We start from the raw sequence: 11,887 nt of genomic DNA, 5'->3' as shown, positions 1-11,887 counted from the left end.
TCCATTTATTTTGGGTCCCCCCTGTAGATAGCTAGATTATATCTAAATGTCTAACAAAAATTCAGGAAAAAGATGTCTTAGCTGTCAAAAATATTGGACAAGTCAAAAGCTGACAGATCCCTTAAGAATGAAGAGAGGTAACTACTGGGTTGAAATTGTGTAATTTCATCTCTCAAAAAAACTCAAACCAAACCAAATTAAAAACTCAAAAACCAAAAACAAAAACAAAACCAACACCTCAAACCCAAAACCAAACAAAACAAAAAAACAACCAACCAACCAAAAAAAACCCCCAAACCCCAAAAACAAGCAAGTAAATAAAAATACCCCACAAAGAGCTACTATGCACACATATACACACACACATACACAAAAACAAACAAACAAAAAAAAACAAACTAAAAAGGCCCAAAAAACCAAAAATAAATAGAAGTAATGTCTTGCAATAGAGATGAAGTATGAAAAGGTTTATTCCAGAATTTCTAGAGAAAATTCGCTCTCAAAATGTATTTTTTTTTTTACTACTCCACTCTGTATTTTCAGTTAATTCTTGGGTGACTTTTTTTTTCAAATAAAATGTTTATTGGGAGAAATCTTTGTTTCCAGAATGCATGAGCTGTAGACTGACAAGGGCTATAAAGAGCAAGAGAGAGACTGTTTAGCTGCAGATGAACCATTCTCCAGTGGCTTTGTTGTCCCTCATTTTAAATGAGGTAGTGAACATGCTGAAGCAGTTAGTAGGAGAACTTGGCTCTGGCATTTTGAGAACTTTGGCAGTACATTTTTGTAGAAGCACATTTTTAGTGAAAAGTAAATCATTCAAAGTGAAATGGGAGCTTTTTATGTGGCCTTGTCATCTGAAAGAAATACCTTTGCAGTTTTCTTAGTGGTACACAGTGGCTGGCAGTAAGTTGCTTGCTGAAGATTAGGAGAAAGTAATGATGAAATCAGACTCTAAATAGAGAGAATTTGATCAATCCTAGGAAAAGCTATCAAAAATATTTTTTTTTCTCAACTTCAGAAGTGGCTAATGATGTTGAGAAAAAATGTCCTGGAAATGGGGAGTACTCACTCCTGAAAAATCAGATTCTATTTCCATATGTTAATATTGATTTGCCAGCACAATTTAGGGGTGTTGGTTTGTCTACCTTTACTGCAACATATTGTTAAATATAGAGCACTCAATTATTTCTTATTATTCCCTGTATGCCCTGCTTTGCACATTGCTGGATGTATTCCTGGTTGCATCTTTCATGAATTTCCTTTTTCTGTGTCTGGCCACAGAGGGAGCTGCTACGTGTGCTCCAGGGGAATATTGTGAAATCTGTTTGTGTTGAAACTGCTTGATTCCAGCTGATACATACAAGCAGACATACCTAGTAAAATGTAGTTTTACAAAACATAAACATTGTGTTCAATTTTGTCTTTTCAGTTTTTACAAACTGTTCTTTCCATCCTTTCTTGGCCTTTGTCCATGTCCTTCATAGTTCTTCAAAGGGTGGTGGTGCATAGCAAATTTGTTATGGCCACAAATAATATGAAAAAAAGGCAGAATTGTTCTTTTTCAGTAAAAATGCAGTGAAATCAGTACCATGAGGCATAAACAAATGCTCAGCTTTGTAGCTGGCAATGAGCACCGTAATAACCTGTGGAGTACCACTTCTTATTTGTTTGAGGAACTTTGGATTGAGCAACAATCCAGTCCCAGAGGAAAGATCATGAACCATACCTGTGTCTTGTCTGTACCAGCTCCTTCACACTCCTGAGCAGCAGTTAATGGCTGGACTCCATGGTCTTAGAGGTATTTTCCTGCCTAAACGATTCCATGTCTCCATGTTCTGAAATAAAATAGATATGAAGAACAGCTAATGTGGCTTTCCAAAAAAGTATTGTAGCAATTATTCCCACTCTACTCTCTATGTAGTCTCTTAAGGAGTTTTTAAACATAAAAGTATATTTTCAGCCATCAAAGGAAATTGTTCATCCTAAAGAGGTCCTTTAACTATTCAACCCTTCTGTCTGATACTGTCATCCATACCAAATGATGGAGAGCTAACTAACCAAAATTAGATTCTCTTCTAATGCTCTGAGTCTCACTGCTGTGATGTAAAAGGTGCATGTTATTTGATACAGCCACAAAATCCTACTGACCACTGTAAATCACTAAAAGCACCTCCACTATTTTGTGCTGTGTGCTGCTGAGTGGATTTAAAAGAGTGTCCTGCCCATTTCAACCATCAAATCTATACAGTCTGTTCTCTGTGCCATTGCAACCTGGCAGGATTAACAAAAGAAACATAAATTCCATCACTGTGATGTAACAATGCCATCAGTATACTAAAGGCTCTGTGTTTCCAGTGGTAAAGTAAGAAAATAATATCTTTTTAACCTTTAGAATAATCAAATATTTCATAGAAGCAGACCACTGTGAGAAATTCTATTCTACCCTATTCTATTCTGCTCTAGTTAAAATGATAGCTAAATATCAAGGATAATGAACTCCATCTGCATATTTTCAAAAAGAATGATGAAATTTAGTATTTATAAAATAAGGTTTCATTAATATATTTCCTAATATACATAAAATACATTAAATCATGGCCTGGGGAGATTTTCCAGGATATTTCATCCACTTCACTAAGGACTTTGGAAACAGACATACAGATATGAGTTGGTTTGAAAGCCTCTGTCTATTTAAATTTTAGTTTACCATTGCTAAGAGCATATCTCTTTAAAAAGCAAGGACTTGCTATAAAGAAAACCAAGGACAAAACCCCTAACACCCTAACAGAAACAACAAAAGCCCCAAACCAACCAAAACCAAGACCAAAAACAAGATTCTGCAGAGTTTCAAAAGGTTTCTTCTGGCTTTCTGCAAGCATTTATTATTTTAGTTTGAAGTGTGCAGGAAATAACAGATCTTTCAGGGTAAAATGTTGGCGAATATTATGCTTAGAAAATCTGATTCTGCTGCCAGGTGCACATGCTGCCTCAGCTTCATCTAGATGCTCACTTTCAGAGATTTTTCAAATGGCATTTTTCCAGTCCTTTGCTCTCTAGGCACAGCTATTTCATCTGTTTCTGAGATACTACTGTTTTCTCTATAGTTATACCTCATTTTTACCAGCCATGCTCTTCAGATGATTTTAAATATTCTTTCCAGTATCTGCACAAATAGAAAAGAACTGGAAAGGGTAGGAACTGACTGATGTTTCAGAGATAATTTTTCTTTCCAATAGAGAAATGGATATGAAAGAAAAAAAAAAGATTCCATATTGTATGAAGTGAATTTTCAAGTAAAAGTCATAAATGTTCCTTGCATATGGGTCCAGAGGGTTGGGAGCTGAACATCTGAGGGTTTTCAAAAGTACTGAAATACTGAGCACAGTTTTTAAAATCTCCTATTTGCAGCAGTACTAAGTGAAAACTCTCACTAGCTGCATATAATTAGAAGGCGTTTGCTCATGAGTCTAAAATTACTTCAGACTGATTAAGAGATAATCCATTACAAGACACAGCAGCGAGGTCTAGCAGTGTCTCTCAGAAATCAATCACTTACATTCAATCTCTATTTCAGAGGTAATGCCAGAGGCATTGGGTCTCACCAAAGCCTCAGAGATGTTTAAATGGTGAGTCAAAATGAGATTATGTGTTGAAGGATAGAACACTGCTCAGTCACCATCTTTTACTCTTTTATGAGTGACTAATGTGATTTAATTATTGTATTTGACGGATAGTGGTGCTACCAGATTCACAGTGCCATACCAAGCTGTTAATTCCAGTATGCCTAAGGCTACTGGGTTAAATTTCAGAAGCACAGATATTATAGTTTTTTGGGAGGGTGGAGTGGCAGGGAGAGAAGTCCTAGAAGGCCCTATTATCTCCCAGTCCTTTTCCATAGAGAGTGCTCTTCAAAGTAGTGACAAACTCTCCACTACCCCTCTACTCTGAACTTCTACTTGCCTGACTTGAGACATCTCTGAATGCTCACAAGTTCAGAGCACTCACAAATGAAACCAAAATCCCCAAGAGTGAACAGCTGAGCCTCCAGAGTAGAATGAGTTATCTCCTGTATTGAGAAAATTCACATCTCCTCTGTTGAGAAATTTCACGTGGAACAGGCATCAAACTTACTGAATTTTGTCTTTACCTTTGTGGTCTGTAATTTTTGCCTCATAGAAGTGCTACAAGTTTAATTCATGTTTATTAAAGACAACATAAAGAGACAAATACAGGAAACCCGTGTTGATGTTAGTTCTCTTTTCTTTAGCACAAGATTAATGAAATGTCTAGTGAATAATATTCTTGGCTAACAGAAAGATTGAGATGCTTGGTTGATTATTTATGGTATTTTGCCTCAACCAAAGATAATTACACTCTTGCCTTGGATGTTTAGCTCCTAATGTTCTCCTTTCCTAGCAAATGAGAACACAAAAGACCTGGAAAGTACTACTACTGGATAATTTCCCATGTCCAGTAAGAAGTTCTGCCTTCCTCAAGATTTTGAGGATTACAGAATCTCTATCCCTGTTAAAAGAAAGTAAATATTATTTTCCTTTTCAAAGTAGCTTCTACCCTTTCTTAGAAAGGTCTAATTGTGGTAAGAAAAACATCAAAAATTCAGTTTTCTAAGAGCTAAGAGAGAAAAAATACTGGTGGAGACAACTTGCAGAAAATCAAGATCAAGTGTGCTTATGACTATTTGTTTATTTAGATTACATCATAATCCACAGGAGGAATGCCTCTGTGTTAAGTGCTGCTATGTGCACCTTTGAGTTAATATAAATACAAGAACAGTCAAGCAGATCATTCCAAGAGCCCAGTGATTTACATGGATAATGACTTGGCAAGGCCCCTAAGTATATGTTGGATTATAAGGGCAGTGCCTAATTTTTACATATCCTGACATCTAGTGGAATTTATTGCTCCTAGCAGAATATCTGTGCTCGTTTTTATCTCCAGTGACTGGCAAAAATGGAGAAAGTTAAGTATTCTGTTCTTGGATACAATTATCAAGTTCTCACCTGGAGAACTGCAAAAACAGCGGACTAGATAAAATGTGAAAAGAGAAGAATTTGGCCCAAGCCCTGCTCCTTTCAGAGACATGCCCACAAAGACAGCTGAAAAGGGATACAAGGCCCCTCATCTGGTTTCTGGTTTTAAACTGGAAATAATTTCTAGTGACAGACATAGAATAATCCCAGCAACTTTGATAGATTGTCTCAAAAGGTATTTGAGCCTGCATTTGGCCTGTGTACCTTAATAGCTTGCCATTAATTAGCAAGATGAGGGGGGCCTTGTTTTCATCCCTATTCCATGCCTTTCACAGAATCACAGAATCATCAGGGTTGCAAGAGACCCTTAAGATCATCCAGTTCAACCATCAACCCACCATATCCATCCCTAAATGCATCCTCAAGTGCCACATCCAGATGCCTCTTGAACACTTCCAGCGACAGTGACCCTAACGCCTCTCTGTGCAACTTATTCCAGTGCCTCACCAGTTATTCAGTGACTTTTTTTCCCCCTAATATCTAATTTAAACCTCCCCTGGCACATCTGGAGACCATTTCTTCTCATCCTTCCACTTCAGACATGGCAAAAGACATCAACTCCCAACTCAGTACAACATCCTTTCAGAAAGCAACAAGGTCCCTGCTGAGCCTCCTCTTCTCCAGACCAAACAACCTCATTCACCTGGAATAATTAAAACTTTGATGGACAGAAGACAGGAAGAGACTCTGAGTCCATGGCAAAATGGAATATAGGGGAACATCTGGAGTATAGAGCCCTGTTTCCTGTCACAAGCTGGTTAGGCTATCAATCAAGGCTTGATAGGTATTCCTGCTATTCCTGTTTTAAATACATTCCAGAACATGGTTTTGTTTCCTTGTTGTGTTTTGTTTTGTTTGCTTTGGGTTTTCCTGTGTTTTGCTTTAACCTCGTGACAGTATTGCATTTAGTTTAAGCTTCTGATCTCTATTTCTGTGATGTGAGCAAGTCAAAACCTTTTAGTGTCTCTTTAGAAAGAAGGATCTGGTTGTTCCTTTTCATGCACCAACTTCAGTTTTAAATATATATTCCTTGAATATAAGTATTCTACAAGAAAGGACAGATATAGTGCCATCATGATTTGTTCAGCACCTTTTTATATCTCTCTGTCTAATGGTATGCTTTGTCTGGTACTTAAAAAAATAATTTAAAGAGTATGTGAATTTTAATGGCTTTATCACACTGGTATCATATGGAAGTATTTATTAGTTTATATAAATGCATCACGTCACAACTTGTACTAATTATTAATCCAGGTCTTGAAGTAATTCAGCTTCCCCTGACTGGTTTTCTGCTTTACATTGGTGATATATCTCTCATTTTCATCTTTTCAGCACAGTCAGTTTCATTTCTGCATTTACACTGGATTGTTGACGAGAAATATATTATTTTTGACCAGAAATAGGGGTTTTTCTCATAATCTGCATAAGTGCTATACCTCAGTTCTCAATGAAAACCTCAGTCTGCTGACTCAGGATACCAAGCCATCACTGGCACAGTGCTGTGGGTGGTGGTAAAGAGGTGCTGCTAGGCAGTAATAATAGCTGAGTAATAATAGTTTATTAATAATAATAGCACAGTGCTTGAGCAGGAGGGGCAGGTGAGGGACTATGCAAAGATTATATTCCCCTAGGACAGTACTTCTGTACATGGGTGAGAACACAAAGGAGAGAAAAGTTTAGTTGGAGTCTTCTGTGTACCAAGCCTGGGAGGCTGGGTTATCACAAAGGGCCAAATAAATATTATCAGGCTGATAACACACCATAGGGAGGAGGAACACAGCACTATGAGGGGGGTTCTGAGGCTCTTCAGGTAAGTCCTGGTGAATTTTTCATCCTGCCCTATGGTCCATTGTCAGGAAAATCCACAAATTCCAGAGGTTTATGTCCAAAAAGGAGACAGAGGAGTCCTGCAATTTTATTTTAATAAAGGGAGAGTCCACCAGGGCACACAGCCATGGGATTTGCTCTCTTGAGGTTTCCCAGGGCACAGCCTCCTTTTATCTAAACTCCCAGCCACATGTTGTCCTCTTCCTCTCCTCACTGTACAGGGAAGGTACAGCCTTCCAGAACCGCCTACCACATATTCCCCCTTGAACTCACTATTTTACCCAAAAGTTCAGAAACTCAGGCTTGAACAGACCCTTGTCTGTTCCAGGAGCCAAGCTGTGTGGGCTCTGCAGCAAACCTGCCCTAAGTCAGGAGGGACATTAAACCCCATTTCAAAGATGTGAACACCCATCCCCTCACCCATCAAGTTGTTTTAAGGAGCTTTCCTCTCACCCTGGAGAAAGACAAATGCTGTGACACTAAAAAGTAAATAGGAGGAGGGCTCAGTGGCTTGGGAGAGATGTGCCAAAGAGCTGTGCCCCCTTGGACATTTCTTAAAGCACAGCCATGTGTAGTCCTCCCAGACTACCACTGTGTTAACAGTCTGGGACAAAGTTCTGGAAAGGGTCAGGCATTGCTACTTCCCACAGGAAATATTGGATCACAGGGACCATGGTTGTGACTCTGAAAAGTCACTGCAGGGAGTTTTAAAAAATACTTAGAAGACCTTTGGATGCAGGGATGGACTACAGAGATGGGTGCTACTATGCCTGGCCTCTTGCAGGCCTCTGATACCCCCCCATTCTGCTCTGGTGTGAAAAACGCCAATCACTTGGGGTTTTTTTAATTTTAAAAGTTTAATAGTAATAAAATGGTTATAAAAATAGTAATATAACTAGAGTAATAAAAATTTGAACAGTTGAGATTAGGACAATATGAGACAATAAGAACAAAGAGTTACAGACAGTCTGGGTACCTTTTCTGGGCAAAATAAGCCCAAAAAGGACAGAGGATTAACTCTTAAAAGTAATAGCCTGTTGAATATTCATGCATCTCATACATGATGCGTAAATTCCATTCAAACAAAGGATTCTGTATGGTCAGCATCAGTTTCTTCCTCTTAATCCTGACAGCATCTTCAGGCATGAGCAAGGTGGGAAGAAGTCAGTTTCTTCTGATAATGGGGCAATAAATTCTCTTTCTCTGAAAGATTTAGGTGTCCTGTGGCTGTTATCCGGTGCGAATACCTCATTCCTTTCTTAAAAGAATATCTCACATATATAGTTTCTATTTTAACATCATATTATAACCTAAAACTATACTTAAAAAATTAATACAGCATAACTTTCTAACGTAATACATGCAATATTCATTTTAATATTTGCGAAAAACCAATCATATCATAGGCATTTTTCACATCTGGCCACCAGCGGTGCCTCTGCCCGATCTGTGTTTGACGGCGGCGATGGCAACAGCATCGTGCAGGTGGCTGGACTTGATGGCAGAGTGTAAGCTGTCAGACAGATGCTGTCAGCTACCGATTGCTAACTGGTTTCTTGTTATCTTTTTTCCTCGAGAGCTGTTCTTGAAGAACTCAGTAACCCTCTCTAGCCTGCTGACTTCCATCCCACAAACCCATCCCCGCACTTCATTCATGTGCCACAACACGCACGGACCGCTGAAATTCAATCTCAGCACGCAGCTCGGCCGCATCAGCGCGATGTCCGCAAGCCCTCAGCCCTGGAAGGGCCAATCCGTCGCCTCCGTGCGGGGCCGGCAGCGCCGCTCCCCCCGCGAAGGCCGGGCCGGCAGCGCCGCTCCCTCAGCGCGGCCCCTCCGCCACCGCCAGGCGGCGCCGGGCGCTGCCGGAAGCGGGGCGGGCTCTGGGCCGGCGGCCCCGCCCGGCGCAGGCAGCGCGGGGAGCGGGGCCGGGCCGGGCCGGGCCGTGCGGGGCGGCGGCCGCCGGCGGGCCATGCTGCTAAAGCTCCTGCAGCGCCAGACCTATACCTGCCTGTCGCACAGGTATGGGCCCTGCCTCTGCCTCGGGGGCCTCGTCCTCATGATCGTCTCCGCCCTGCAGTTCGGGGAGGTCAGTACGGCGCCGCGCCGGCGCGGCGTGGCTGCCCCCCTTGCCCTGCCTGCCTCCCTCCCTCCGTGCCGAGCCGAGCCGAGCGGTGCCGGCGGCACAGGCGCGGCCCCGCGGCTGCACGGCCCCGGGGGGATGCGGGGCTGTTGTTCCTCGGGGGAGCCGGGTAGCTGCGTTGTCCCGCCAGCAGCGAGGTGCCGCTCCGGGCGCCTTGCGGTGACAGGTCCCGCCCATCGCGGCGCGCTGAGCCCCGCTGGGCTGTGCCGAGCCGCGCCGCCGCAGGCCCGCCGTGCCCGCGGGGACGGGCTGGCTGTGCCCGCATCGCCGAGCCCCGTAGGGACGGGCTGGCTGTGCCCGCGGGGACGGGCTGGCTGTGCCCGCATCGCCGAGCCCGCGGGGACGGGCTGGCTGTGCCCGCATCGCCGAGCCCGCGGGGACGGGCTGGCTGTGCCCGCATCGCCGAGCCCCGTAGGGACGGGCTGGCTGTGCCCGCATCGCCGAGCCCCGCGGCCGCTGCCGCTCCCAGCGCCGCCCCGGCCGCACCTGTTGGGCTGCGGGGAGCTCTGGAGGTGGCAGCGCTGGGTGTCCCTCGGGGCTGAGCCGGGGTCTGACAGGTGACACAGCCCCGCGTGCTCGGACAGCTGCTGTTCGCTGCTCTTGTGCAATTCTTTAACACTTCCTTCATCAGGTGACTTATTAGTGCTGTGGTTGTTTGAGTTTTTCAAATGTCATTCTTGGCGTGTGGACTGGGAGTGACAGGATCTCTCCCCTCTCCGGTGTTTGAGCAGTTAAATGTATTTTCCCTCCAAGCTGCGCAGGAGAGTCTGCTTAGCTCGATACTTGTTACTTGGTTCGCTCGCATTATTTTCTAAATGATGCAATGTAATTGTGCTTCTTCTAGATAGGATTTTGCACGGATGTGTTGAAAGTTTAAATCTTCATTTCACATTGCCCTGTCGATTTGGTAAGTCATCACTAAAGGGATGTGGAGAGGAGAAAATCAATCCTACTTCAGCGCAGTGTTTGTTAATGTAGTGAGGAATCAGGGAAATCAACTATTTTTGTTAGAAAGAATGGCAAAGTTCAATACAAACAGACTCGAATTTCGTGATTCCTAAGCTTTTTTTTTTCCCCCTTCTCTGTTTTAATTTGATCAGCTCTTTCAGATACAGGGGGAAAAAAAAAAGTGCCCTAAAGAGTATTATCTGAAACTCTTGCATGTACCATAATCAAAACTTTAATTTGTGTACTAACTCATCTTTGCATAAAGTACTAATCTCTGCTGTCCTGTGGGGACCACAAGTTCCTGAAACACTTCAAAGGCAGCAGCAAATTAAGTAATTGTAGGACACTCACACGTGCCTGTTTGTACATGAGTATCAACTTGGATTGGTGTAGTTTTTGTGCTGCTGTGAAACTGACATAATCTTGCATTTCTTCAGAATGGGGACTTAAACCACAACTTTAGGATATCATAGAATTCTGAAGGTTTTTAAAAATATTTCAGTAGTTGTCTAAGTTGTGGCTGATTTTGGTAAGAATCAGTCGAAATCACTGCTCAGATTTTCCTGCTAAATCTTAGTTTGCTGCTTCCAGTTCTTTCAAAGTTACTTGGAAAGCTTAGCTACAATTTAGAGAGTGAGCAAAAGAACTGGAAGATTCATGTAGGAGTAGACTTGCCAAATTATATATGAATAAAAAAGTGACCAGTAATGTTTAAAAAAAAAAAAAGCGCAGCTAAAAAACACCTGGATTTTTTTTTTTCTTTCTATGGATAGTAGATAAGCCTGGGGAGAGATGTTTGCATGCATCTTGCTTTTTGCCTTTGTATTTTCTAAACAGTGGTTGTTCAGTGACTTAGGAGAGACGAGGCTTGTGAGAATGAACACCGTTAGACCTCTTCCAGCAACTATCGTGGGAATGGAAAATGCTTCTCTTCTTCAGTACAGAATCTGCAAGGCAGCAACTAATAAAAAACTGTCAAGCTGTTTGGAAAATGAAACCAAGAAACCTTGCTAGAAATTACCAGCTGAACCACTTTTAGCCATCTGCGGGAAACTCAAGCAATAAAAAGCAGTGTGAGGCTGCACTTATCAGACCCTGGTGTCTGAACAGCTTTTGCAGTTCTGCTTTTCCCACACCCCCAAAGCCAGATTTTTTTTTTTTTTGTCCTAGTAGGTAAAATTAGGTCTGATTTCTTAGGTTCATGCTAGTAGCAGTATTACTGGTGGACTAAAAATGGATGGTTAGGGCAAATAATTTGAGATTGGTTCTCACTGCCAGAAGCTGCAAATTAGCTTTGTTTGAAGGAAAACCTTGAGCTCAGTGAAATAACAGGGCATTGAACACGAGTGAGAAATTTTTCTGCAAAAACATACAGGGCAGCCAGGTCTAAGGCAATGCTCTTTGTTCCCTGTTTGTAAGATGAGCTTTAAGTATTAGGGCAGTTTGATTATAAACCCTTCTTGGCCATCCTTCCGTAGTAAAATGCTTTATAACAGAACATGCCAGAGACAGTGTTATCATGTCTGATACAGTATCTCCTAATAGGCAGTGTTTCTCCCCTTTTTAATGTTCCCCTGGTGGATTTGCAATTCCAGTATGCAAAGTGGAAGCAAAACAGCCTCTAGGCATTATTGCACGATGCATACATAATGTGTCAGGAGGAAACACTTGCAGGGAAAAAAATATATCGGGTCGGAAGAGTTTTTAGCTTTGCTCTTTAATATGTTGTTGAGGGATCTGTCCACTTCTCTTTGGCTATAAGTACACAAGAAACAAAGAAAAAGGCTGGAATGGTCAATGTTGTTCTTCTGGAGAGACATGTTATTCATATAATATTTCTTACTCAAACACTTGTGCATTTCTTCTAGACACAGATCAGTCACGATGTGTCAGTGCATCAGTATCAGTAGGAGCA

The 11,887-nt window shown here is 42.1% G+C and overlaps 1 protein-coding gene across 2 annotated transcripts in view; it reads left to right on the top strand.

Annotated features, from left to right (window-relative positions):
• Positions 1–8,806: 8,806 nt before the first annotated feature.
• Positions 8,807–11,887, top strand: part of GNPTAB (N-acetylglucosamine-1-phosphate transferase subunits alpha and beta) — a 40,334-nt gene continuing 37,253 nt past the window's right edge. For both annotated transcript variants that reach the window (XM_059472318.1, XM_059472319.1), the window contains exon 1: positions 8,807–8,970. In XM_059472318.1, the coding sequence (XP_059328301.1) occupies positions 8,854–8,970 (117 nt within the window). In that variant the 5' untranslated portion in view covers positions 8,807–8,853. The remainder of the gene's footprint in view (positions 8,971–11,887) is intronic.

Source organism: Ammospiza nelsoni, chromosome 5 (assembly GCF_027579445.1).
Source record: "Ammospiza nelsoni isolate bAmmNel1 chromosome 5, bAmmNel1.pri, whole genome shotgun sequence".
NCBI lineage: Eukaryota > Metazoa > Chordata > Aves > Passeriformes > Passerellidae > Ammospiza > Ammospiza nelsoni.
Note: the sequence above shows the minus strand (reverse complement) of the source record. Positions and strands in the feature narration are given on the sequence as shown.